Genomic DNA, 26,270 nt, shown 5'->3' with positions numbered 1-26,270 from the left:
TTTCCCGATCAAGTCTCCTTGGATCTGCAGTTATGGCTTGCTTAGCAATGCCACATTATAGTTTGGAAGACCCTCATTTCTGCCCAGAATTGTGGAGATGACACTAATGACAGCAGTAGCCATAGCTGTTTTGGGCCTAAATTTAAAAAAAATAAACAAGTATATATATAATAATAAACACGGAGAACTTACCCTGTGTTGGGAAATGTGAGGAAACTGAGGGTCCAAGAAGTTAGGTAATTCCTCAAGCAGAGAGAGTCAGAGCCACGATCTGAACTGAGGTGGTAGAACTCCAAAGCTGTGATCCTTTCCAACATGGCTGATTATGGATCAGGAAACAAAAGAAGCCAGCCTTACTTAATTGGCCCCAGGAAAAGTCTCTGAAAGAACATGGCTTCAGTTGGCCTGACACATTTTGCCCACATGTACACTGAATAGCCCAGCTGAGGGTAGGTCCTTTAGCAGAGAATGTGTGTTAGGATAACTTGGTGAGTGTTTAAGGGCCCCGTATCTGACCTGTTAAATCAGAGCACTGGGATAAAGGCTTTAGGAAGTTGTATTTTAAAAACATTTGCAAGGGTTAAGGGAACCATAACTTTACAAAACTTAGTCTTCAGATAGGGCTTCTCAGGTGGCTCAGTGGTAAAGAAACTGCCTGCAAGGCAGGAGACCCAGGTTCCATCTGTGGGTCGGGAAGACCCCCTGGAGAAGGGAATGACAACCCATTTAAAAAGTATTCTTGCCTGGAGAATTCCACGGAGAGAGGAGCCTGGTGGACTCTAGTCCATGGGGTTGCAAAAAGTCGGACACAACTGAGCCACGAAATACACGCACACACACACACACACACAGTCTCCAGATAAGTGCCGTGATTTAGGATCTGATTTGGAACTTCAACTTTAGGTAATTATTAGGACAAAATGGAAGGATATGCAAGGAAGGTTTATTTAAGTACATATTAAGGAAGTCAATCTGATTTGGGGGGCTCCTTAGGTAGTTATGTCCTAGTTCCTAAGAGGCTTCCCAATCTCCAGATTATCCCAGTGGCCTCTGCTTCATCTCTGGGAAAGGTAAGAGTGCCACTGCAGGAAGGCACATACTGCCTCTAGCGCTAAGGGGCCAGGGTGGGAAAGTCACTGAACTGACTCCTCCTTCCTCCTTCCTCCTTCCAGTCTTACAGTGTTATGATGTACCCAGCTGGTCCTGGATCTGGTGACTCTCCAGAGGGCTTTCCGGAACAACCAAGACGTCAGTCCCAAATCGGAAATTGCACGGCTCAGACACAGGGTACTGAAACTGGGGGCACTGAACGTTCACTCCTTTACAGTGTGGTCGGGCAGCAGATGGAGAGTGGGAAAGGGGAATACAGGATTGAAGAGGTCTGGGTAGCACAGAGCTGGTGGAAGAACTTGCCTTCTTTTATGACATATATTTTGTTCTGTCAACAAGGTTTATCTGGCCCCTACTATGTGCCTGGCACTGTCATAGACACCCGGAGGAAAATGAACCAACCAACCAGACTTGGTCCGGTTGCCTTTGTGGAGGGTTCACTGCCTCCCTTTTTGGCTCCCTTACCAGTGGGACACCCCCTGTCTTCCAAATTAGGGGGAAAGGGCCCCCCTTTTTTTCATTTATTTTTATTAGTTGGAGGCTAATTACTTTACAATATTGTAGTGGTTTTTGTCATACATTGACATGAATCAGCCATGGATTTACATGTATTTCCCATCCTGATCCCCCCGTCCCACCTCCCTTTCCACCCGATTCCTCTGGGTCTTCCCAGTGCACCAGGCCCGAGCACTTGTCTCATGCATCCAGCCTGGGCTGGTGATCTGTTTCACCCTAGATAATACACATGTTTCGATGATGTTCTTTCAAAACATCCCACCCTCGCCTTCTCCCACAGAGCCCAAAATTCTGTTCTGTACATGTGTCTCTTTTTCTGTTTTGCATATAGGGTTATCGTTACCATCTTTCTAAATTCCATATATATGTGTTAGTATACTGTATTGGTCTTTATCTTTCTGGCTTACTTCACTCTGTATAATGGGCTCCAGTTTCATCCATCTCATTAGAACTGATTCAAATGAATTCTTTTTAATGGCTGAATAATAATAGTCCATGGTGTATATGTACCACAGCTTCCTTATCCATTCGTCTGCTGATGGGCATCTAGGTTGCTTCCATGTCCTGGCTATTATAAATAGTGCTGCGATGAACACTGGGGTGCACGTGTCTCGGAAAGGGCTCCTTTGGAACAGGATGAGGCAGGAGACAATATCCTATTGAAGCAAGGAATGGACTAGATGTGTGACCTAAATCTGAGCTGGGGAAGAGAGTTAAGAAAAGGAGAAAAATGAGGAGGAGTTTTCTGTCTCCAATGTAAGCTGAGAAGGGCAAGATCACAGAAGTCATGCTGGATGAGGCCTTAAAGAGACAAAATCTAGCCCCTCATTTTACAGACGTGGTAACCGATGGAAGGAATGGTTAGGTGGTGCACCAAGGTGGACACCCAGTCAGGTGGCAGAAGTGGGAATAAAATCGTGGATTAGTAATAACACTACGAGGCCTGCAAGGAGGGGTTTAATGTCAAATCCTGGGGCACCTGCTGCAGCCGCCGCCGCCGCCGCCGCCGCAGCCGGGAGCCAGGCCCTGCAGGTTCCGCTCGGTTGCCTTGGGAACTGGCTCCTAATCTTGGCCCTGCGCGCCCAATAAAGTTGTTGTTGAAGCGCAGTGGGGTCACGTGATCAAGGCCGGGTAGGCGGGCGGAGCCGGGTAGGCGGGGCGGAGCCGGGAGCGGGGCGGACCCGGGGGCGGGGCCTAGCAGAGGGAGACCGGCTCGCCGCGGCGGAGAGAAGGGGCGGCGGGCGCGGGTGGCCGGCCATGATCGCTTCGTGTCTGTGTTACCTGCTGCTGCCGGCCGCGCGCCTTTTCCGCGCCCTCTCAGGTACCGGCCCCGCGTCCTGAAGGGCGGGTGCCAAGCCCCCGGGCCTGCCTTGGCGGGGCCCCCGTGGGGTCTGGGGCGGCGTGCGTTGCGCGGCCCGCCTCACCACCGGCTTATCCTGGACTCCGTGAGGCCCAGGCCTGGCCGGCGACCCTCGTGGGCGGCACCCCCCACCCACCTTCTCCTCACGCCGGTGGCCTGGAGGCATCGGGCCACAGTTACAACGTGGAGGCGGCTGGGGGAGGGGCGGGAGCCCTCGTCTCCCCCACTTTCTGGTCCCGCGGGCGCGGAGAGGCTCCGGGGTCCCGCTGAGTCACTTCTCGGGGGGTCAGGGAGGGTTGGCCCCCTTGGGGGCCGAGGCGAGTGCCCGAATTCTCCGTGGACAGGGGCCCTTCGGCCCTTTAAAGGTCTGTGGACTGAAGACCTGGACTTGCCTTGTCTTGCCCTGGGTCGACTCCACAGTCGCCTTTCCCAGCCGCCTCTCTGCGGAGTCTTTGTTTGAAACAAACAAACAAACAAAACAACAGAATCCAGAGACACGTTGAAACCTCATCTCTGAAGCAAGTGTTCCGTGCGCGTAGAGATGTCGTGGGTGGAGGCAGTGCTCAGCAGCGGCCTGGAGAAGAGTTACTGTTTAACTTTGCCAGGGTTTGCCCGCGCACCCAACTCCTGGCCTTTGACTTTTTCGAGGTTCTTAAGAGACCATCCGTTCCTCTCGGAGATCCCACAGAACTCCTGGACTTCTCTCTGGCATTTTAGGGGACAGGACAGACTAAGAAGGAATTTTAGAATAGAATAGAATAATTTCTATTTCTTAGAAATAGGTCCAGCTGTGTGCATTTTGTGCTTTTCCTTTTTTGGAATTTTACATTGTGTGTGTGTAAAATTTCTGTTACTCTGTATTTCATATAAAACACTTAAAAGTATGTACATGTATGTTTTTATCTGCCTACTAGAATGCAAGCTCCAGGAAGGCAGGACTGTCTGTTCTGCTCACTGTATCTACTGCTAACATACTACCCAGGCAATAGTAGGCACTCAGTTCACGAATCCGAGAATGTTTTGTGTATACATACTCCTTAGAAATGAGGAACTCCACAGAAGCCATTGCTTTCAGAGGACCATCGTATATTCCTCTAATCATGTTGTTGCCATTTCTGGAGCTTTGCCTGCATTCATAATGGCAGCCTTAGTGACCTATACTTAGTGACCTCTAGTCCAGAGGTTTCTTGACCAGTAGCCAGAGTTTTGGCCGCCCTCCCACTCATAGGTGTGGGCCTCCCCCCGCCCATAGGTACATACCTGTTAAAGTAGTCCCATTTGTATTTGTGCGTTTGGTTTCTACAAATTTTCTGTTTTTAATAAAAGAATTCTGAAAAACACAAACCACCACCAATCAAAACCTGCTAAATTTGAAAACTAGTAACCTCACACGTATATATCAAAGAACTTCTGCCATTTGGTATAAATTGAGGATGTTTCAAAGGGCAGTGAATTAGGGAGTCCATGAGACTAAAACCAGCAACCCAGCACATGGGTTTAAAGCAGGCTTTCCCACTCTCAGTACTATTGACATTTGGGGCTGATAGTTCCTTGTGGAGCTGTCTCTCTCACTGCAGGATGCTCACAATCTCTATCCTATAACCACTAGATGCCAGTGGTGTCCCCACAGTTGGGACGACCACTGTTTCTCCAGACAATGTGGAAATGTATTTTGAGGGCAGAATAACCGCTGGTTGAAAACCACTTTGAGGTTTGAGGGACCTAAATCCACACAGGCCGTAAATAAGAGTGTCTTTCAACATTTGAACCATTTTGAAGTTTTTCTTGCCTTAAAAAAAGAAAGGAACTTATGAAATGCATCACCAGTGATGGAGGGACATCATCCATGTCACTTGATGATATAAACATGTCAGTTAGTGTGGGTTGGTTGGGGGATGTTTTGTTTGCACCCACAGTACTGTGCTTGGATTTTTGGGACCTCTAATTTTAGAGTTTCTCCCACCTGCTTTCTCTTGCCTGTTGGTTGTCATTGTGGCTGCTGTAGCAGAGAGATGGCAGCTGTCTCTTGCTGTGAGTTGTTGGCGCCTTCTGATTTGCAGCCTCTAGAGAGCTATGGAATGGGAAAGCTGACAATGATATTTGTGAAGATTTTTGAGTAGAAAAAATAGCTTTGAGAAGAGGACCCCAGGCCTTTGCTAAAAGGTAGCTTGTCCAGATTTTAAGACACCCTTTTTGTTTGCTTTCTGTTGGAATGCATTCACAGACTGGGAAATTTATAGAACTAGAAAAGCTCTTGGGGATTATCCAATTCACAGTTCCCTCATCCTCATTTTAAAGTCAAGAGTAAGTCCATCTCACTAGGGGCATTGTCCGAGTTTTGTTCATTTCAGTGCTGGGCCATAACCCCCAGTTGTTATGGTGAAGTGCTGGTTCCAGTGTCATGTGTCTCTTAGAACCAGAGAGTTGAAGTTATTAGGATTCTTAACCTCCAGACAAAAGGAGTGTGGTTATATGTGATCACCTCTGTTCTCGATTATATGGGATAGCCATTCTTTCATTCATGCACAGAGTATTTATCAGATCCCTACCATGTGAATTAGTTAATACTTTGTAAAGTACTTAGAACAGTGCCTGATACATAGTAAGCTTGGCTCTGGTGATGGTGATGTTCCAGACCCTAAAATAGGCAGGTTCAGTGTTGATACAACGATGAGCACGGTGGATATGATTCTTGCTTGTATGAGACTTACTGGCTTTCCCGTGGCTCAGTGGTAAAGAATCTGCCTGCAGTGCAGGAGACCCAGGTTCTACCCCTGGATCAGGAAGATCCCCTGGAGGAGGGCGTGGCAACCTACTCCAGTATTCTTGCCTGGAGAACCCCATGGACGGAGGAGACTGGCGGGCTACAGTCCATAGGGTTGCACAGAGTTGGACACGGCTGAAGCGACTGAGCACGCACGCGCATGGGGCTTATATCAGAAGTTGAGAGAGGAGTGTGAGTTGAATGATGCCATCATCTTGCAACATGGTATTTTGGCTTTCTTTTTAGATGCTTTCTTCACATGTCGAAAAAATGCCTTCCTGGCGAAGAGCTCGTCCTCCCAGGTAGAAGGGGACTTTGCCATGGCCCCTCGGGGCCCCGACCAGGAGGAGTGTGAGGGCCTGCTGCAGCAGTGGCAGGAAGAAGGGTCGAGCCAGCTGCTCTCAACTGTGAGCGACGGTCCTCTTGTAGATAAGGGGCTTGCTGAGAGCAGCCTGGCCCTCCTGATGGATAATCCCGGAGAACAGGATGCTGCTCTGGAGGACAAGTGGTCCAGCAGGCAGCTGAGTGACCTGCGGGCAGCAGAGAACCTGGAGGAGCCTTTCCCCGAGGTGCTAGGAGAGGAGGCGCCACTGTCGGAGGTCGAGGGCCCAATGTGGGCAGCAGTGCCCATGCAGACTGGCCCCCAGTACACAGACTGTGCTGTCCTCCCCATGGGTGTGCTGGCCACAGAGCAGTGGGACGAGGACCCCGCGGTGGTGGCCTGGAGCATTGCACCGGAGCCTGTGTCCCAGGAAGAGGCTCCCGTCTGGCCCTTTGCAGGTCTGGGGCAGCTGCAGCCTCCCCCACTGGAAATCCCGTATCACGGTGAGTCTTGACAGCCGGCTGAGCGATCCCGGGCAGTGGTCGTCTTGGAGGTGGGCAGAGCCGTTGCTAAAGAGAAGGCCCTTTTGTGTGGAGCTCTGCCGCTGCATTCTGGTTTTCTGAGACTTGCAGCGGCAAATCCAGAGGGGCCTTAGAGGTCATTGCATCCAGCCCCGTGGCCTTTTTAGATGAAGTCATCACGGCTCGGAGAGGTGGCAGGATATGCCGAAAAGTCACAAATCTAGGTAGTGGTAGAACTGAAAGCAGACCCTAGTTCTCATTCTCTACCTTATTGATTCTCTGGGGTGAGGGTGGAGAGCTCTCACGGCCTCCACTGTCTCTGCCCCGACCAGGATAACTCCATTTTTATCTGTTACATATTGCGCTTCTATTAAAATTTGGAGAATGAGGGCTATGCCTCACATAGGTTTGCAGTCCACTCTACAGCTAGCTCCCTGCTCGAGGGGACATGGAGGACACAGTTTCTGGTTCTGTAGGACCTTCTAGGTGTAGAGGTCAGAAAACAGCCAAGGCTGAGATTACTCTAGAAATGTCTTTAATCTCAGATGACCGTTAAGCGCATTCATCTGAGTGATTCCCCGGAGACCCATGGCTTTATAAAAAATGAGGAATTGCTGGCCATGTTTAGTGAACTTCAGGGTACTAAGTACCAGGTACTATGCTAGGTACTAGGGATACAGTGGTGAACAGGTCAAAATTGTCCCTGCCTTCGTGGAGCTTACTCCCTGGCCTGAGGCTGTCCTTAGAGTGTTGTTCAGATCACCCCAGAAAGGGATGGATGACAGGGAAAATGAGAAGGGGAACTTTGTCACAGTATCGCTGGGCCAGGAGCAGCGATGACGGGCCCTGTGGATGGCATGGACTCAACCACCGACCTCTTCTTCCCACCCCTTTGCAGAAATCTTGTGGCGAGAATGGGAGGATTTCTCCACTCAGCCAGATGCTCAGGGCCTGGAGGCCGGGGATGGCCCTCAATTCCAGTTCACTCTGATGTCCTATAATATCCTGGCCCAGGACCTGATGCAGCAGAGCTCTGAGCTCTATCTGCACTGCCACCCCGACATCCTCAACTGGAGCTATCGCTTTGCGAATCTCATGCAGGAATTCCAGCACTGGGACCCGGACGTAAGCGAAGGCGGGCGGGGAGGGTGGGATGGATGGGGGTGTGCTATCTTGCATTTGCTCTGGACCCTGGCCGTTTCCCTGTGCCCTTAGAAAAATGAGTTCACCCACAGTTGTTCATGTGATTGGAGTCCTGCTTAGGCTGGGAGCTTGCTGCCCAATGTAAATGAGTTTTGGGCAGATACTAAGAAGCCTCCTCGTCGGTGACCCCTCACTAGCACCTTTTTGCATGGAGGGAGACTTGAGCGATTCAGAGCAGGAAAATCCAGCTTCACTCGGGGCCTGTTCTTTGCTGGAGTGGCAGTCGGGGAAGAGTCAGCCCCCAGGGGAAGTGTCAGTGCGGTCCAGCCCGAGACCCACAGCAGCTTCCCACGTGGCTTCAGCGTCCGCTCCTGGGGTGGGAGTTGCGCTGCGGTGCCCTCCGTTACCTTGGAGTGACTGGTCTCTGTGTCGCTTCCCCAGATCCTGTGTCTCCAGGAGGTCCAGGAAGATCATTACTGGGAGCAGCTGGAGCCCTCTCTGAGGATGATGGGTAATGCTGCTCCCTGGCACATGTGCCAGTCTTTCTTCCTCCTGCCCTGTCTACCCTCTCCTGAATGCACCATCTCTTCTTTCCTCTCAGTGAACCGTGTCTCACCTGTGAGCTAGCTCCCTCGTGTAGAGTAAGAGGAAAACAAGAGTCCTGAAGTTTTAAAGTGGTTCTGACATACATGTCATTTATTTACATCTATTTACCAACTCTCTGAGGCTGAAATTATTATACCCATTTTATAGGGAGGAGACTGAGGTTCAGAAAATTTGAGTGACTAGCTCAAAGGCCACAAAGCTATAAATAAAAAACTCATCCTTGTGGAGCCTGGACTCCAACTTGTCCTACCCTGGAGTCCATGCTTTTCCTATCACACCCTTCTGTCCCTCCTTCCCCTTCTAGCTACGCAGCCCTCTGGTTACCGCCGTAAGGGAGCCTCTGCAGACCCTGGGGACGGTTCAGGGCGAGGACTCCCCCGTGTTGAGCGGCAGGAGGCGTGCACTGGGCGCACACACCTGGGCTCCTGCCGTCGGTTGGAGGGATGCAGGGTTCATGGACTCTGACCCATCTCCTTTGCGGGGTGTTCCTTGCAGGCTTTACCTGTTTCTACAAGAGGAGGACCGGGTGTAAGACAGATGGCTGTGCTGTCTGCTACAAGCCCACAAGATTCCGTCTGCTCTGCGCCAGCCCCGTGGAGTACTTTCGGCCTGGCTTGGAGCTCCTCAATCGGGACAACGTGGGCTTAGTATTGCTGCTCCAGCCACTGGTCCCAGAAGGCCTGGGGCAAGTCTCGGTGGCCCCCTTATGTGTGGCAAATACCCACGTCCTGTACAACCCACGGCGGGGCGACGTCAAGCTGGCCCAGATGGCCATTCTCCTGGCCGAAGTGGACAAGGTGGCCCGGCTGTCGGATGGCAGCCACTGCCCCATCGTCCTGTGTGGGGACCTGAACTCTGTGCCCAACTCGCCTCTCTACAACTTCATCAGGGACGGCGAGCTCCAGTACCACGGGATGCCAGCCTGGAAGGTGAGATGGGAGCGGCCTCTGCGGGGTGGGCTTGGAGGGGGATCAGGGTGTCGGTGTGCAGGGCTGCTTCTGTGGCAGGGACCTCAGGGACACCTGTGCTGCCTCCCTCCTGCTCTCTCTTGTCCTGTTGATAGCTCTGGTACCCACGCCTGGATGTTAGGAGCTCGTGAGTGCCTTTGGTATACTGGAATCCTTTCAGTTTTTATCATTAATTTATGTTTAGTTTATGAGTACATAAGTAAATGCATAGATGTACACAAGTACATCTCTATAAGGATTCAAGCATTATTACATGACTCTAAGGGGAGACGTGGAAAATGCAGGTAATAAAGCGGGCTTAAGATCAAAGCCCGCTTTATTACCTGCATTTCCTATGTCTCCCCTTAGAGTCACGTAATAACTGTTCAGAGTTTGGTGGTGTTCTTCCAGGTCATTTTCTGTGCATTTTCAGTGCTCCCTAAACTGTGGTGATGTAACTATCATTGTCTCCATTTACTAAGCACTTATTCTGTGCCAGATGCTATTTTAAGCACTTTACGTACATTAACTCATTAATTTTCATAAGTTCGATCATTGCTTCTATTTTATAAGTGAGAAACCTAAGGCATAGAGACTGTTAGGCCATTTACTCTCTCTAGTTTGTGCAGGTTGTTAGTGGTGGAGCCAGGATTTATAATCAGGTGGTCTGGCCCCAGGGCTCTTGCCCTCCAATACTATGCTGATTGCTTCTAACGGCTGCTATCTAATCTATTGTATGTGTTTATAAACATGACGTACTACTGTATATTTCATTTTCTAGCTTTTTTTTTTACTCAACAAATGTACATACATATCTATCTCATTCCTATTGACTGCTGAATCTTTGTAACGTAGCTGTATTACAGTTTTATTGTGGTTCATTTAGCCCTGCTGAGGAGCATTCAGCTTGTGCTGATTCCTTTATATGTCACTTAATCTCCTTGTTTCTCTCTTTTGCCCCTGCTGATCCAATTTGTTCCTTAACTTTTGGCAAGGCGCAGTGGAGAAAGGACGTAAGAAGACTGAATTATTGTCGAGCCCTTTGGGCTTTTATTTTAATGAGGTTACTCAAGTGCCAGCGATGTCCTGGTTGCCACATGCGCAGAGGAAGGCATTATCCTGCCAGGAAGCTGCTGTTGTTACCAAGGGGCTCAGGGGATGAGAAGTAGACTTGAGAAGTGCCTCCCACGTGACAGCTGCCATTAAGCAGAGTGATTCAGAGCACTCATTTGGAAGCCAGACAGTCCTGCATTCAGATCCCTGCTCTGCCACCTTGGGCAAGTGACTTCCCTTCCGTGAGCCCCATTGGCCTCATCATACCCTGGGGAATATAATGAGACCTACTTCTGAGGGTCTTCTTTGGTGGATTCATTAAAATAATGCACACAGAGTGTTTTCCAGTTCCTACTTCAAAGGGAGCAGTCCATAATTGGTAGTGGTTGTTGTCAAGATTCTTAGTTGTCTGTGATATTATTATCCCATTCAATAGGAGAGGATATTGAACCCAAGAGATGTTAACTGACTTGCCCAGAGTGACACAGCCAGTTGAAGGTGTGCTTTCCTTCTGAAGGCATACTGAAAATGTTTGTCCTTTGTGGGCAGAGAGATTATCTCCCCAGCACATAGCTAGTGTCTTGCACACAGTTGGCATTCAAATATTTGTTGTTTGTAAATGAAATAAGGGGGATTTTGCTACACACGTTGGAGATGTGCAGATGACTGATGCTGCCGAATGTTCCCCTACTATGTTCTGTCCGCTCCCAGGCTGCTCATGGGCTTTGACCGAGGATGGTGTCGTAGATACGGTAAAGTGCTTTGGTGCATTTCCCATTTGGTTTGGCCCTGTGATTTCCCAGTAGTGGGCTTTAGATGCTAGACTTCAATCCAGAAGATCCAAATATCCAAATAAACCTTTTCCCATGGCAAATTAAAGCCCTTGAAAGCGGATACTCCCTGGCAGAGTAGTGCAGATTTTTCCGAGGTGAAATTTAGGGGACCCTGTGTTCACATGGTTCTATTCTCTTTGTTTCACATACTTTATTCTCTTTCCCCTTGTCCCTGTGGACATTTCAGTGTTTCTAATTAACAAAAAATAGTTTTAATTAGTTCTTTATTTTTAACTTTCCTCTGAGACTGACAAGTTTTGTATGTACTGTGTGACTCTGTGTGTGTGTGTGTTTGTCCGCATGTCCCCAAACATGGGCTTTTCTCTTTTTCCATCTCAGATTCCTTATTCCCATCTGCCCTTTGCTCGTAGGTATCTGGCCAGGAAGACTTCTCCCATCAGCTTTATCAGAGGAGGCTGCAGGCCCCACTGTGGCCCAGCTCCCTGGGTATCACTGACTGCTGTCAGTATGCCACCTCCTGTCATCCCACAAGCGCAGGTGAGCACGTGCCGTGGTCTCGGCTGGTTGTCCCTCCCTGCCCCTTTTGGGAGAAAGCTGGCACCTCATTGACACGAGGAAGCGTGGTTCCCTCAGTTCTCTTAGCACATTCCTTTATATTTTTCATCGTCCTTCTCGTAGTCCCCAGTGAAACGGACAGCTTTCAGTCGTAGCCTTTGGAAAGTCTCCTTGTCTTCAGGGCCAGACTTCCTCTGTGTCCCTGCACTGGCAGCTTCTTGGGATTAAGGAAGTCTCAGCACGTGGCTCCTCTTCCTTTCTTTCACGTATGGCTTTTCCTGGTTTACAGAGAGACGTAAGTATAGCCGAGACTTCCTGCTACGTTTCCGCTTCTGCAACATCGCCTGCCAGAGACCTGTAGGACTGGTTCTTATGCAAGGAGTGACAGATACTAAGCCAGGTAATGGGAACTAAGCTTGTTCTCTAACTTGTCCAACTAAGCTTGGTCTTCTCTCCTCTTCATTTCTGATGCTTGTCAGTTATGTGGTTTTTTAGTCTTATAGATATAATTCTTAGATATCAGCTTCTGGTAAAAAATACACTTAAGGGGAAGGTCGGTGAATTTCACTGGCCATGCGCAATGTGTTGAGAACATGGACTAGGAATCAAGAGACCTGGGCTCTAACCAGCTTTGAGACCTTGAGTAAGCCATAAGCTTTTAAAGCTAAAGTTGCTAATACCTAGCACGTGTACGGCATGTATAAGAGAGAAAACAGACGTGAAAATTGTAAGGTGACAGTACTCCTGGTTGTAATAAAAAGTTACTCCTACTGAGAAAACTTCCACGTGGTACATAGCAGAGTATACTTGACATTCTCCACTTCTTGTCTTTGAAACTACTCCAAAGCAACAAGGATAATGAAAAAAAAAAAAATCAAACACCATCTTTGAGAACGCTAGGAGACCTGAAGATATCTGAAATTGGGAAGCACAACACAGGTGGAATGCCTGCAAGAAGCACTGGCGATCCAGCAGGGGTGCTGGAGGAGGTATGGAGAGACTCATCTACGGGGCCGTGTATGAATCTCAGAAAGAACCTGCAGGGTGCATTTCTTTATGGTGAGGTGCAAACCTTGAGGCACAAAATCAGAATCCCTTGTTTCATCAATAGGAATAGGATGGCACAGGTGTGAAATGAAATTGCCTGAATCCTTTTGGTCCAGAGAGGCACTGGAGGAAAGACTGATCAAGGAATCAAGCCATCTTTGCATGAAGCAGTCTGTTTAAGTGGCAGGGGGGAGATGAAATGCTTATGGAGCTGCACATTTCTTTTGGGTGGGAGATGTAAAGGTTAAAAGGACTCATACAGAACCCTGTGTTGTAAGGAAAATGCCCATTACTTGGAATGCAGCCCCAGAAGATGAAATGTAAGCTGCCGAGCTCAGGAAAGAAGTGGAATAAAAAGTGAAGAAAATCACTTAAAATGAAGCCAAAATTAGATGCAGCACAAGAGAGAAGAGGCATTGCTGAAAACAAGAGGTAGAGGCCAGGAAAGAAAGTACCAGGGAGAATATGACAGTAGTGTAAGTTAAGGAGATTCAACATATACATAATTGGCGTTTACAAAGAAGAAAGCCAATATCGTGGCACAAAAGGAATATTTAACGGTAGGATATAAGGAAGATTTTCCCATGATGAAGAGATCTGAATCTTTGGATTGAGAAGGATATACCACATCTCAGGGAAAACTGACATAGGTGAATCAGCAGTAAGACCTCCTAATGAAGTTAACAGAAGTCAAAGATAGAATCTTTTGGACAATTGAACCAAAAAGAGTGGGATACCTTTTTTTTTTTTTTAATCAGGCTACTTTTAAAGGTAAAAATAATTAGGTAGGCTTCAGATTTCTTAAAATTAACATTCAATTCTAGAACACTGGAGAGCAAAGTTTCAGGAAACGTCTCAAGAATTTTATACTCAACCCAAAGTCTTTCTTGAAGAAAATGCTAGAAGAATAACTTAAGACGACCAAGCAATGACTGAAAAAACTGTAGTATTAATGAAAGGACTGGTGGTAAGCAATGAATTCATTGTTTTCTTGAAGGAATTTAACTTGCATTGTCATTTTCCACAAAGAAGTGAGCATTTCAATGGCTTGGGTTTTTTGTTTTTAATTGCAAAGCTGATTTACTATTACAGCTGTGGTGATAGCAATAACAATTGTGCGCAGAGTGACTGGTGTGTGCTAGGAACTGGGGTGAGTGCTTGTGTCCGCTGGACTCAGGCAGGGAAACTGTGGATGAGTGTTTTAAGAACTCAGAATCCTCAAGTTAAACAGTAGTAGGATCCCTCATAGGTAATTCCATGTTAAGAATAGATTGTTTATAAAAAAATCAGTACTGTACTTGAAACATAAAATAAGCATTTTGATTTAATAACAAAACAAGAACTTTAAAATACATACTGACAATCACTTTGTAAGTAGAATCATTATGTAGGGGGAAAATATCCAGTTCACTAACAGTGCCCAATAATAGCAGTATTTTCAAAATTGAGATTAAACTTGAGTAAACCACACACATCCTCCACAAACTGTGAACGTGCTTTTCTGTTTGTTCAGTACCCCCATCCAGGGCTGAACAGGCTCCTGATGAATCTTTTCTAAAGACTCCAAGTCTAAAAAGCCACCATCACTTTTAGACCGTGAGTAGAAAGGCGAGTTTAGTACGAGGAGGTCATAATGTGCCATCTGTTTTTCTGGAGGATTTGTTTAGATGTGATATCAAATAATATTTCTAGTCTGGTGCCAGAGTCGTCCAGCCCAACTGTGCACAGTAAAACTTGCCAACTTGACTGTGATACTGACTTGAAAGGGGAGCATCTGAGTCGTGAGAGGAGCTCGGCACTGGGGAGTGCTGGTCTGACTTTCCCACAAGTTGGCATTGCCCTGTGCTCATGTGTTCTATAGCACAGGTGCGATGTGACAAAAAAGGAAGGAACATTGTGATTCTCACTCTTCCCTCATTCTCTTTTTGAGGGAATACTTCATAAGATGGGAATCTAAATTTCAAGTCCCCCTCTTGTAAATATTTTTAATTATTAGTGGTTTCTTCTTTCCGGCATGGTTCTTAAAGACACAGAAAGGGGTTACTACGTTTTCTTTTTCATGAGCACTTGCATATTTCCATTTATTTCCAGAGCTTTGGGTCTTTTAACATGTACGAATAAACCATGAGCCTAGTTAAGTGCATTCTAGGAGAAGAAAAAAAAAACACAACTGTTTTCTGTAAGACAGTGGACTAACTACTGTTTACAAACTGGCCAGATGGCCACAGAGCAAAGGCTATCTGATCAGGTTTTGGACCAGGAAAATTCAGAATCCAGCTTCTGCACTTGCCTATTTCCTCACAACTTACTGTCCTTTTCCCAGGTATTTGCAGACCTTACTTCTCAGCTGCTACCAGTGCTGAATGGTCCAGCACTGAGCTCAGTGTCTGAGCTCAGATGGGGGCAGTTGGGGCCTCTGTGCTCACGCGGCCTGGTGGGGCAGGCAGAGGCCTGGGCCCCGTGTGACTGCCAGAGCAGCGCTGTTCGCTGTTTGTACACAGGGCTGCAGGGGGGGAACTTGCTGCTGAGGGAACCAGTTTTCCTTTCTCATTGGTTTCTCTTTTCACGTGCTAACAAAAACAAAAACACTTGATTTCTTTTTTCTTTTCTTTTGTTCTCACACTGGTATGAGGTTTGGTAAGGGTAAAGGTCTAGTTTGGAAACTGATTTAGTGCGTTGTCTTGCAGGCTCCAGGATTGCTGATGAGACATCTGCTTCTGTTTTGATTCTCGATCCTTTCTTTGTATGTCGCATATTTTGCCTTCCTGAGACTCTGGTTATTCTCTCTAATCCCTTGATTTCTGAAATTTCATGATGGTTTGCTGGTAATATTTCTTCAATAATTTCTTCCTACTTTCTGCTTCCTCTTTTTGGAATTCCTTTTAATTGGTTATGAGCTTCCCTCGTCGCTTAGCTGGTAAAGAATCCGCCTGCAGTGCAAGAGACCCAGGTTCGATTCCTGGGTTTGGAAGATCCACTGGAGAAGGGACAGGCTACTCACTCCAGTGTTCTTGGGCTTCCTTTGTGGCTTAACTGGTAAGGAATCTGCCTACAATGCGGGAGACCTGGGTTTGATCCCTGGGTTGGGAAGATCCCCTGGAGAAGGGAAAGGCTACCCACTCCAGCATTCTGGCCTGGAGAATTCTGTGGACTGAATATCCCATGGGGTCTTAAAGAGTCGGACACAACCGAGCGACTTTCACTTAATTGGATATGGTTGTTTAGTCGCTAACTTGTGTCTAGCTCTTTGCAACCCCATGGAATGTAGGGCACCAGGCTTTCCTGTCCTTTGTTATCTCTCAGAGTTTGCTCAAATTCACGTCCATTGAGTGAGTGATGTTATCTAACCATCTCATCCTCTGTTGGCCTCTTCTCCTCCTGCCCTCAGTCTTTTCCAGCATCAGGCTCTTTTCCAGTGAATCTACTCTTTGCATCAGGTGGCCAAAGTGTTGGAGCTTCAGCTTCAGTCCTTCCAATGAATATTCAGGGTTGATTTCCTTTAGGGTTGACTGGTTTGATCTCCTTGCAGTCCAAAGGACTCTCAAGAGTCTTTTCCAGTACCACAATTCAAAATCATCAATTCTTTAGTGCTCAGCCTTCTTTATGGTCCAACTTCACATCCATACATGACTACTGGAAAAACCATAGCCTTGACTATAGGGACCTTTGTCAGTAAAGTGATGTCTCTGCTTTTTAATACAGTGTCTAGGTTTGTCATAGCTTTCCTTCCAAAGAGCAAGTGTCTTTTAAATCTCATGACTGCACTTAATGTCCACAGTGATTTTGGAGCCTAAGAAAATAAAATCTGTCACTGCTTCCATTTTTTCCTCTTCTATTTGTCATGAATCAGTTACCATGATTTTAGTTTTTTGAATGTTGAGTTTTAAATCAGTTTTTTCACTCTCTTCCTTCACCCTCATCAAAAGGCTCTTTAGTTCCTCTTTACTTTCTGCCATTAGAGTGGTATCATCTGCATATCTGAGGTTATTGATATTTCTCCTGGCAATCTTAATTCTAGCTTGTGATTCATCCAGCCTGGCATTTCACATAATGTACTCTGCATAGAAGTTAAATAAGCAGGGTGAACAGTATACAGCCTTGTTGTACTCCTTTCCCAATTTTGAACTAGTCCATTGTTCCATGTCTGGTTCTAACTGTTGCTTTTTGACCCACATACAGGTTTCTCAGGAGACAAGTAAGGTGGTCTGGTATTCCCATCTCTTTAAGAATTTTCCACAGTTCGTTGTGATCCACACAGTCAGAGGTTTTCCTGTAGTCAATGAAACAGAAGTAGATGTTTTTCTGAAATTCTCTAGCATTTTCTGTGATCCAACAGATGTTGGCAATTTGATCTCTGGTTCCTCTGCCTTTTCTAAATCAAGCTTGTACATCTGGAAGTTCTTGGTTCATGTACTGTTGAAGCCTAACTTGAAGGATTTTGAGCATTACCTTGCTAGCATGTGAAATGAGTGCAGAAGATATTAAGAAGAGGTGGCAAGAATATACAGAAGAGCTATACAAAAAAGATCTTCATGACCCAGATAACCACGATGGTGTGATCACTCACCTAGAATCAGACATCCTGGAATGCGAAGTCAAGTGGGCCTTAAGAAGCATCACTATGAGCAAAGCTAGTGGAGGTGATGGAATTCCAGTTGAGCTATTTCAAATCCTAAAAGATGGTGTTGTGAAAGTGCTGCTCTCAATATGCCAGCAAATTTGGAAAACTCAGCAGTGGCCACAGGACTGGAAAAGGTCAGTTTTCATTCCAATCCCAAAGAAAGGCAATGCCAAAGAATGTTCAAACTACTGCACAATTGCACTTACTTCACTTGCTAGCAAAGTAATGCTCAAAATTCTCTAAGCCAGGCTTCAACAGTATGTGAACTGTGAACTTCCAGATGTTCAAGCTGGATTTAGAAAAGGCAGAGATCAAATTGCTCCGTTGGATCATCACAAAAGCAAGAGTTCCAGGAAAACATTTACTTCTGCTTTATAGACTATGCCAAAGCCTTTGACTATGTGGATCACAATAAACTGTGGAAAATTCTTCAAGAGAAAGGAATACCAGACCACCTGACCTGCCTCATGAGAAATATGTATGCAGGTCAAGAAGCAACAGTTAGAACTGGACATGGAAAAACAGACTGGTTCCAAATTGGGAAAGGAGTACATCAAGGCTGTGTATTGTCACCCTGCTTATTTAACTTACATGCAGAGTACATCATGTGAAATGCCAGGCTGGATGAAGCACAAGCTGGAATCAAGATTGCTGGGAGAAATATCAGTAACCTCAGATATGCATATGACAGCAGCTTTATGGCAGAAAGCTAAGAAGAACTAAAGAGCCTCTTGAAAGTGAAAGAGGAGAGTGAAAAAGTTGGCTTAAAACTCAACATTCAGGAAACTAAGATCATGGCATCTGGTCCCATCACTTCATGGAAAATAGATGGGGAAACAATGGAAACAGTGAGAGACTTTATTTTCTTGGGCTCCAAAATCACTGCAGATGGTGACTGCAGCCATGAAATTAAAAGACGCTTGCTCTTGGAAGAAAAGCTATGACCAACCTAGACAGCATATTAAAATGCAGAGACATTACTTTGCCGACAAAGGTCCATCTAGTCAAAGCTATGGTTTTTCCAGTAGCCATATATGAATGTGAGAGTTGGACTATAATGAAAGCTGAGTGCCAAAGAATTGATGCTTTTGAACTGTGGTGTTGGAGACTCTTGAGAGTCCCTTGTACTGCAAGGAGATCAAACCAGTCCATCCTAAAGAAAATCAGTCCTGAATATTCATTGGAAGGACTGATGCTGAAACTGAATCCAGTACTTTGGCCACGTGATGTGAAGAACCAACTCTTTGGAAAAGACCCTGATGCTGGTTTTGAAGATTGAAGGTGGGAGGAGAAGGGGACAGCAGATGATGAGATGGTTGGATGGCATCACCGACTCAATGGACATGAGTTTGAGCAAACTCTGGGAATCCGTGTTAGACAGGGAAGCCTGGCATGCTACAGTCCATGGAGTCGCAAAGAGTCAGATATGACTGAGCGACTGAACTGAACTGAAGTAACATGTTTTATGGTAAATCTCGTTGATACATATTAAACTCTGAACTTTAAAGGCAGAGCAAAGACAATTTTAAAAATATCCACAGGAAATTTCCTGAGACTTGGCCATATATCAGACTACCAATAGTTGTGACACATGGGCTTAGTTGCTCCCGGACCAGGGATTGAACCCATGTCTCCAGCATTGGCAGGCGCATTCTTTACTACTGAGCCACCAGGGAAGCCCTATTCCTGTTTTTCTTTTTCTTTTTTTTAGCATTGTGAGTTTTGCTTTGCTTTTAGTTTGGGTTTTTTACTTCTTTTTTGGTCATAAAGGAGGGTTGAATTTTGTTGGAGGTTTTTTCTGTTTATTCAGATGATCATGGTTTTTGTTTTTCAATGTTCTATTAATAATTTTCAGATGTTAAACCAACCTTACTTTCTAGGATAAAAATACTTGGGCATAGTATATAACAATTGCTAATTCAGATTTTCTTCTTTTCCTTGAATGAGTTTATGTAGTTTTTGTCTTTTTAGGAATTTTTCCATTTTACCTAAGTCATCTAGATTGTTGGTATACAGTTTTTTAACTGTATCCTTATAATTTTTTAATTTCTATAAGGTTGGTAGTGATGGCCCTTTCTTTTAATCCTGGTTTTAGTAATTTAAGTCTTCTCTTTTTTTCTTGGTTGGTCTGTCTTAAGTGTTTGTCAATTTTGTTGATCCTTGTTATTCTATTTTCTTAGTTTGGGTTGTTATAACAAAATACTGTAGATGAGTGGTTATGAATAACAGAACTTTATTTTCACTGTTCGGGAGACTGGAAGTTAAAAGCTCCAGGTGCCAGCATGGTCTGGTTCTGGTGAGGACTTTCCTCTGCTTGCTAACTGCCAACTTGTTGCATCCACACACGGCAGAAAGAGGATGAGACAGCTCTCTGGGATCCCTTTTAAAAGGGCATCAATCCTATTCATGAAGGCTTCACCCTCAATGCCAGATTACCTCCTGAAGGCCCCACTTCCTAAATGTTATCCCATTGAGGGTTAGGATTTCAGCATATTTTGAAGAGACAGAAATATGCAGTCCATAACACTTACTAGTGTCAGTTGTTGTTTACTCGCTAAGTCATGTCCGACTCTTTATGACCCCAGGAACTGCAGCACGCCCAGTAGGACCTGTAATAATATTCCCTCTTTCTCTCCTGATATTGTGTCTTTTTTGAGTATGTGTGTGTATATATATAGGTGTGTGTAAGTATGGATGCATATATGTGTGTAAGGGTGTGCATACATATGTATATGCATACATATATGCTGCTGCTGCTGCTGCTAAGTTGCTTCAGTCGTGTCCGACTCTGTGCGACCCCATAGACGGCAGCCCACCAGGCTCCGCCGTCCCTGGGATTCTCCAGGCAAAAACACTGGAGTGGATTGCCATTTCCTTCTCCAGCATACATATATAGATATGTGTAAATACACAATGGATTGTGTGGGATAAAAGATTCTCGAGGAGTACACCAGGGATTTGATAAAGTTGGTTGCCCCTGGGTGGCGAGGGCCCCCTAGTAGGAGGGAGACTTTTCACTGAGGTTTTTCTCTACATTTTGGTTTTTGTAACCATGTGACTATTATTACCTATTCTAAAACTTAAAGTGTAATTTTTTTAAAAAGCTGCTGAACCAGGGCAGAGATGTCTGTGTTAGAGGCCTCTGTCTGTCTGCTCCCTGAGGTTCCTGACTCTGGTCCATTGTTTGCTTCCTCCCTTCACGTTTTCTCTTTCCTTTTTCCCTTCTGGAATGATCCAGTCAAGGATCTGACTGCTGTTTCAGGGTGCAAGGTTCTGATCCTCCTTCCCTGTCTGTGAGTGATAAAACTCCTCTCTCCGGTCTTCTACAGAGCGACCTGCTGGCTGGGCTGAGTCCGTCATTGAGGAAGACACATCTGAGCCGGACGTCCCCAGGTAATTTTCTTCCAGTTCTCTCTGCTTGCATCCCAGCTCCATTGAGATGTATTAGAGAGGCTCCTTTTGGCTTTCCTGGACCTGATTTGGGGGAACGCTTTGCTGAGCTTTCTCTTCCCCCTAATACATGATAAGGTTATGGAGGAACATACAGGTGTGCAGAGGCCAGAGGCGACCCACCCAGTTTCTTAAAGATGAAAACCCTGTGCACGTTTCCTTAGGGAGTAAGACCTCACAGAAGAGCCTGCTGACCCACAGGCAAGGGTACATGAGGTATATACTTCACCAGGCAGCAAGAGGAGGGTGGGGGGTAAGGAATGTCAACAGGGCTGAGTACGATATGTCTGTTTCTAGGCTGATTTTAGCTAAGACTCTCCATCTCTGATTAGCATGGGAAGGAACTTGCTGAGCTTGAATTATTTGGGCTTATCCATTAAAAAGCTTTATAAAATCCACAGAGAAGTGGCCTTGGGAGAAGTTCAGTAGTGTCTGTTGACTGGTGTCTCCCCCTCCACCCCTGTAGGCACCCTGTGGGCACCATCCAGCACTGCCTACACCTGACCTCGGTGTATACTCATTTCCTGCCCCAGCATGGCCGCCCAGAGGTCACCACAATGCCCCTGGGTCTGGGAACGACAGTAGATTACATCTTCTTCTCAGCCGAGTCCTGCGAGGATGGGAACAGAACTGGTAAGCCTGGTGGATCCTGAAATCCCAGACGCCACCCCCAAGAGTCTCTGGGAGCTGATGGTAGGTCAGGCATCTGATCACATGACTTGGGCTGCTGGGACCTGCCTGGCAAAGGAGCAGATCTCATACCTGTCTGACGCTGGTCATCCTCATCATACTTCCCTTAGGCCCTCTGCCCGACTTCTCTTTTTATCTTTGTAGCAGAACAAGCCATCCCTCCTTTCTCAATATGAAAATAGACCACCCGGAAGTGATTGGATTTGTTCAGTGGCAGCTGGCTAGTGAGGGTCTTGGTGAGGTTAGAAATAGAAACCCAGTTTCTTGTCTTCTTGCCCCTCACTATAGTCACAGCATGGCAGTCTGTCAGCCCCACGCCTGTTTTGTCTAAAGCATGTCTTTTACAGTGTTCAGATTTTATGTTTAAAAATCAGATTTTACATAGAAACTCTGGGTTTCCGACTTCTCTCAGAAAATCGGAAGATCTTGTAATGCTGGGCTTGGAGGTGCATTCTCTAGTTTGCCACAGCCCCCGAACCCACTCACTCCATTCACTGACATATCATGGAGCGTCCAAGAGACCGCAGGAGGTCAGAGGGAGGGTGGGCAGCCGAGAAGATGCAGCGTCTTGAAGGTGAAGCTCCCGCAGGCCCCCTCCCACCCCGGGCCGCGTGGCGGGGGCCGCATCGCCCACCGGCCTCCGCTCTGTGCTCCAGATCGCAGGCTGTATCGGGACGGAACTCTCAAGCTCCTGGGCCGGCTCTCGCTCCTCTCTGAAGAGATCCTCTGGGCTGCCAACGGCTTACCCAACCCCTTCTGCTCTTCAGACCACCTCTGCCTACTGGCCAGCTTCGGGATGGAAGTCACCGCCCCATGATGGGCTCCCAGGAGAAGAGCGCTTCTTCTCTTCCAGAAGAGCTCACCGGATCAGAGACTGTGGAAATATCCCATGCTTCTGGAAACTTAGATCCAAGAAACCTAACGACCCCTCCCCGCCCCCTCCTCGTTCCCTTCTCCCCCACGGTTAGATTTACTCCAGGCCTGTCCACACACACTGCCTGTGGTCCTTGCCCTGCCCTAGCCTCTTCCCAACCCTGCCACATGAGGGGGTGGCCCCGGGAGAGGCTCAAGCGGGGGTCCCCCCTTCCTTCCATGTATCCAGCGCTCCCCACTGATTTTTAATTACCAGGGTTGCAGGAGCTACTGATCTCCTTGGTTATTTGTTTTCAGGCCATTTCTTGATGGTGCCTTCTGACCCCACCTTCTCCCTGCCTGAGACCCGTGGGCCCATCCCTCCTGCAGACACACACATGTTGAGATGTGCTGCTCTGCACGGTCATGCCTGTCTCTGAGCAGCCCGCTTTCCACGCTGAGACCGTGGGTCATGGGCCCTGCTCCCCCTTTATCCTCTGTGTTTCATTAGGCATTCATCCGGCCAACCAGGGGGTCCTCTCCTTCGGGGCTCTGGAACAAGTGGGCCCCGCAGACCCGGGTGCACTTCTGGTCTTTGCAGCCTCTGAGCCTCCTGCCCAGCGCACCCCGCCGGCCTGCGTGTTTCCCCCAGGGCCTGTCCCTTTCCCCAGGCTGCCCTGTGGCGGGTGGGGGGTCAGTGGGCAGAGATAGTGGCTCGAGGTTCAGAGCTCTTCAACGCTGAGGAGGAAGAACTGTCAGGAAACTCTGGTCTTCCTGGGGGACCGGGGCGAGGGTGGGAGTCCGGGGCAGGAGAGCAGGCAGCGGACTAGAGACCTCAGGGGCTTTCCCCCTTTCCTCACACACCTCAGCTGCAGCTCTCTGTTCCTCTCCTCCAACTGCGTTTTACTTTTTGCTGCCTCCCGCATTCCCTTCCCTTTTTTTGCCCCTGGAAAAGCCCAAGATTGGGCTCAGGCCAAACCTTCTCAGTAGAAAGGTGGCCTTGGGCACAAATGGCCCGAGCCCCGGACATGGTGGTGCTTGAGGGTTTGCTCCAGCCGGCCTGGCCTCCACTGCTCGTTGTCTCTGCTTCCCCTCTCCTGGCGCAGAGGGTGCTCTGGCCCATTCAGGGGGCTCCCTCGCCCACGTGAGTCACCTGCAGGCCTTAATCTTTCATTGCTGGGCGTGGCGTGGGGTGTTCCTGGCCAGACCCTCCTCACACTTCCCGTCACTCTGAGTAGCTGCTGTCGGCTCTGCAGATGGGGCCCCCAGAGTGGGACTGGAGGATATAGCTGAGAGAGGCTAAAGCCAGGGACAGTTAGCTGCGGTTCACGTTTTCTCCTTTTTCTCTGAGCGCCAAAGACCCAGCTTGGATTCTGCTGCTGCATTCATGGTTATAAGCTTTCCATGCCTCCGTTCTGGGGACTTTTATCTCTGCATGTATATTTTTAAACATTGTTTCCTTGGTACTGGGCATGTGCCTGTCTGAGCCCCAGGCCCATCTGTCCACACCCCACCATCCATTCTGATTGTCTCTTCCTGGACATCTCCTGAGGTGGTCTCCTTGGTTCCTAGAACTAGGGCCCATCCGCTCTTCTCTTCTGCCAGGCAGTGTAGTTTAAAAATGGCTAATGATGGCAGAGGGCAGGAGTGTGATAGATAATCTTTTCCTTGTTTTCTTGTTTCTGTTTTGGAAATGAAAGGGGGGTTTAAATGGTCATTTGAATTCTCTTTTCCAAATAAAGGTTTATCTTTTCCCCCCAACTGTTGGTTATTTTATTAGGGTCCCGAAGGGTATGGGGGAAGGGAAGGCCTGGAGAATGAGAGGTGGGCAGAGAGCAAGAGACTGACCTGGGGTGGAGCCTTTTAACCCTAGATCTAGACCGGAGAAAGGGTTGGCATCTCCCTTAGGTAACTGAGCAGATGCCCACTGCTGTGAGGCCCGTGGGAAGAACAGGGCCTGGCCTGCGTGCAGCCGCCTGCCCCGACCTTCACTCTCTAGGAGAGTGGTCCATTCAGCTGCTCTCATTCTTATTCCATCTGCTGCCCCTGTCCCTCCCCCTAGTCCGAGCAGAGGGGGTCTGTGGCAAAAAGCAGGACTAGAGAAGCGTTTTCCCTGGTCAAAGCTGTGGCAGCTGCATGAGGCGTGATGCGCATGGCCGATGCTTCTCGCGGCGTTTCTATTTCTGATCATCATCTCTTCCGTATTCTGGAGCTAGGCCTGAGCTGCGGGCCATCTGTTGCTGGAAAGCTGTCCCTCCTTTCCTGGGCCTCACTCCGCTGGGGCTTTTATCTTCCCCCGGCCTCCTCACGCAGCCCTTGTGCCTGTGGGGAGAAGCCCTGAGGCCAGGTGGGGTTTAACACCTCACCTGAATGGAAGCCCAGACTCCACACCTTTGAATCAGTGCCTGAGAATCCATGTGACTTAAAGCTCCCCAGGCAGCAGTGGAACCACCTGGGTTACGATTCAGCAGAAAGAGCACTTAGCCAGGGATTAGGAGCCTGTTGTTTTGGCCTGGCTCTCGGCGTCTGTGGGTAAGTTAACCCCTCCCTGTGTTTCACACATCTTGGTGAAATGGAAATTAAAGTAGTATTCTACTCATCAGGAATTTTCAGATGTGAAATTACATTGTTTGAAGGAATACTAGGAATCCCAGAGTATTATTGGTAATTACATAATTGGTAATTATCAGTAACAATTGGGAATTAAGGATGGCCAGTTTCCCCTAGGCAGTCTGGACAGTCCATGGGCTCAGAATTATTTTATAGCTCCTAAGCTCTGAGGTGTGTCCCCAGAGACTCCTTTCCCGGCCTGAAGGGCTTCCCCGTGGTGACCTGAATTTACACAGCATCTGCATGGCGCGTTGATTCATGGCTTTCAGGGTGCTTCCCTTTCCACGATCAGTAGACGGCATTACAAGGTGGCAGTTCAGGTGCGCATGGCTTACCTTTACATCTGAGGAAGCAGAGATCGCAAAGAAGGAGACTGAGACTCTGCTTTGCTTGATTTTTTGCCACCCAGCTCCTCAGAACACGGCCTTTTCTGGGAGTAGGAGAGCCAGGTGGTTTCGTAAAGCAGACATGGGGCTGGGCCTCGGAGAAGGGAGGCGACCAACCAGTCCGCGGCTGGTTTGTCTCTTCTCTCATTCCCCCCCAGGTGTAGCTACTCACCAGAGGGTTGTTTCTTGATTGGTTACTTAAGGCAAAGCGTGGCTTCCCTTCTCCTGGGGGGGAGCAGGTGGGGGCCTACCTCCTCTGGTACCCCCCCACCCCTCCCTTGTTTAGGGGGAGAGTTGCCCTGAGGTCCTACACTTCCACACTGCCCCCGCACCTCTCCCATCATCTCTCCCCCCAGCAAACGGGCCTGGTTGGGTGATCTCTCCAGGTTAGGAGGCTACAACCTTAAGGTACGTCAAAGGGAAAACTGCCTTATGCCCCACCCCTCATCAGGTACCATGCCCATAAGGCCGGAGTCCTCACACAGCTAGCATGGAATCTCCACACTTAACATTCTTCCAGGTCTTGTCTTTCCCACGACCAAGTCCTTTCTGGCTGGGGACTGGAAGGACCATACATTCCCACATGCGCTGCTCAGGGTGCGGTCCCTCAGGCCACCTGGGGTGGCGCGTCTGCACCACCTGCCAGGCCGCAGCGGGCCCCTCACCCCCTTGGCAAACACTGTAAGGGTTGCCAGGCAGCCCACACGTGGGCCGGTCGACTTGGTCTTTGGTATGATCAGCACCCCGTCACCACTGCCCTCCACAGTCACGGTCAGGATCCGTGTCAGATCTTGGCAGATGGCGGTGCAGGGCTTCCACCTCTTCACGTCCAGGGCTCTGAGAAGTGCCACCCGCATTCAGAGGTCCAACCCACGATAGTCACGTGCCTGAATTAGGCAGGCACGTGCTGCAAGCTTGAAGCA

The 26,270-nt window shown here is 48.0% G+C and overlaps 1 protein-coding gene across 5 annotated transcripts in view; it reads left to right on the top strand.

The window, feature by feature from the left end:
- The window catches only part of ANGEL1 (angel homolog 1), a 66,238-nt gene extending 42,126 nt beyond the window's left edge, over positions 1-24,112 (top strand). For 4 of the 5 annotated variants that reach the window (XM_020892308.2, XM_020892306.2, XM_020892305.2 and 1 more), the window contains exons 2-11: positions 1,173-1,287; positions 5,997-6,575; positions 7,492-7,718; positions 8,178-8,247; positions 8,838-9,271; positions 11,547-11,673; positions 11,981-12,091; positions 20,689-20,752; positions 21,276-21,442; positions 22,156-24,112. In XM_020892308.2, coding sequence (XP_020747967.2) covers positions 1,185-1,287; positions 5,997-6,575; positions 7,492-7,718; positions 8,178-8,247; positions 8,838-9,271; positions 11,547-11,673; positions 11,981-12,091; positions 20,689-20,752; positions 21,276-21,442; positions 22,156-22,316 — 2,043 coding nt within the window. In that variant the 5' untranslated portion in view covers positions 1,173-1,184 and the 3' untranslated portion in view covers positions 22,317-24,112. Of the gene's footprint in view, positions 1-1,172; positions 1,288-2,813; positions 2,948-5,996; positions 6,576-7,491; positions 7,719-8,177; positions 8,248-8,837; positions 9,272-11,546; positions 11,674-11,980; positions 12,092-20,688; positions 20,753-21,275; positions 21,443-22,155 lie in introns of those variants that run through there. The other variant, XM_020892310.2, reaches the window with a different exon arrangement.
- The last annotated feature ends 2,158 nt before the right edge of the window (positions 24,113-26,270 follow it).

The sequence above is a fragment of the Odocoileus virginianus genome, chromosome 6 (assembly GCF_023699985.2).
Source record: "Odocoileus virginianus isolate 20LAN1187 ecotype Illinois chromosome 6, Ovbor_1.2, whole genome shotgun sequence".
Taxonomy (NCBI): domain Eukaryota; kingdom Metazoa; phylum Chordata; class Mammalia; order Artiodactyla; family Cervidae; genus Odocoileus; species Odocoileus virginianus.
This window is presented reverse-complemented; position numbering and strand designations above follow the sequence as displayed.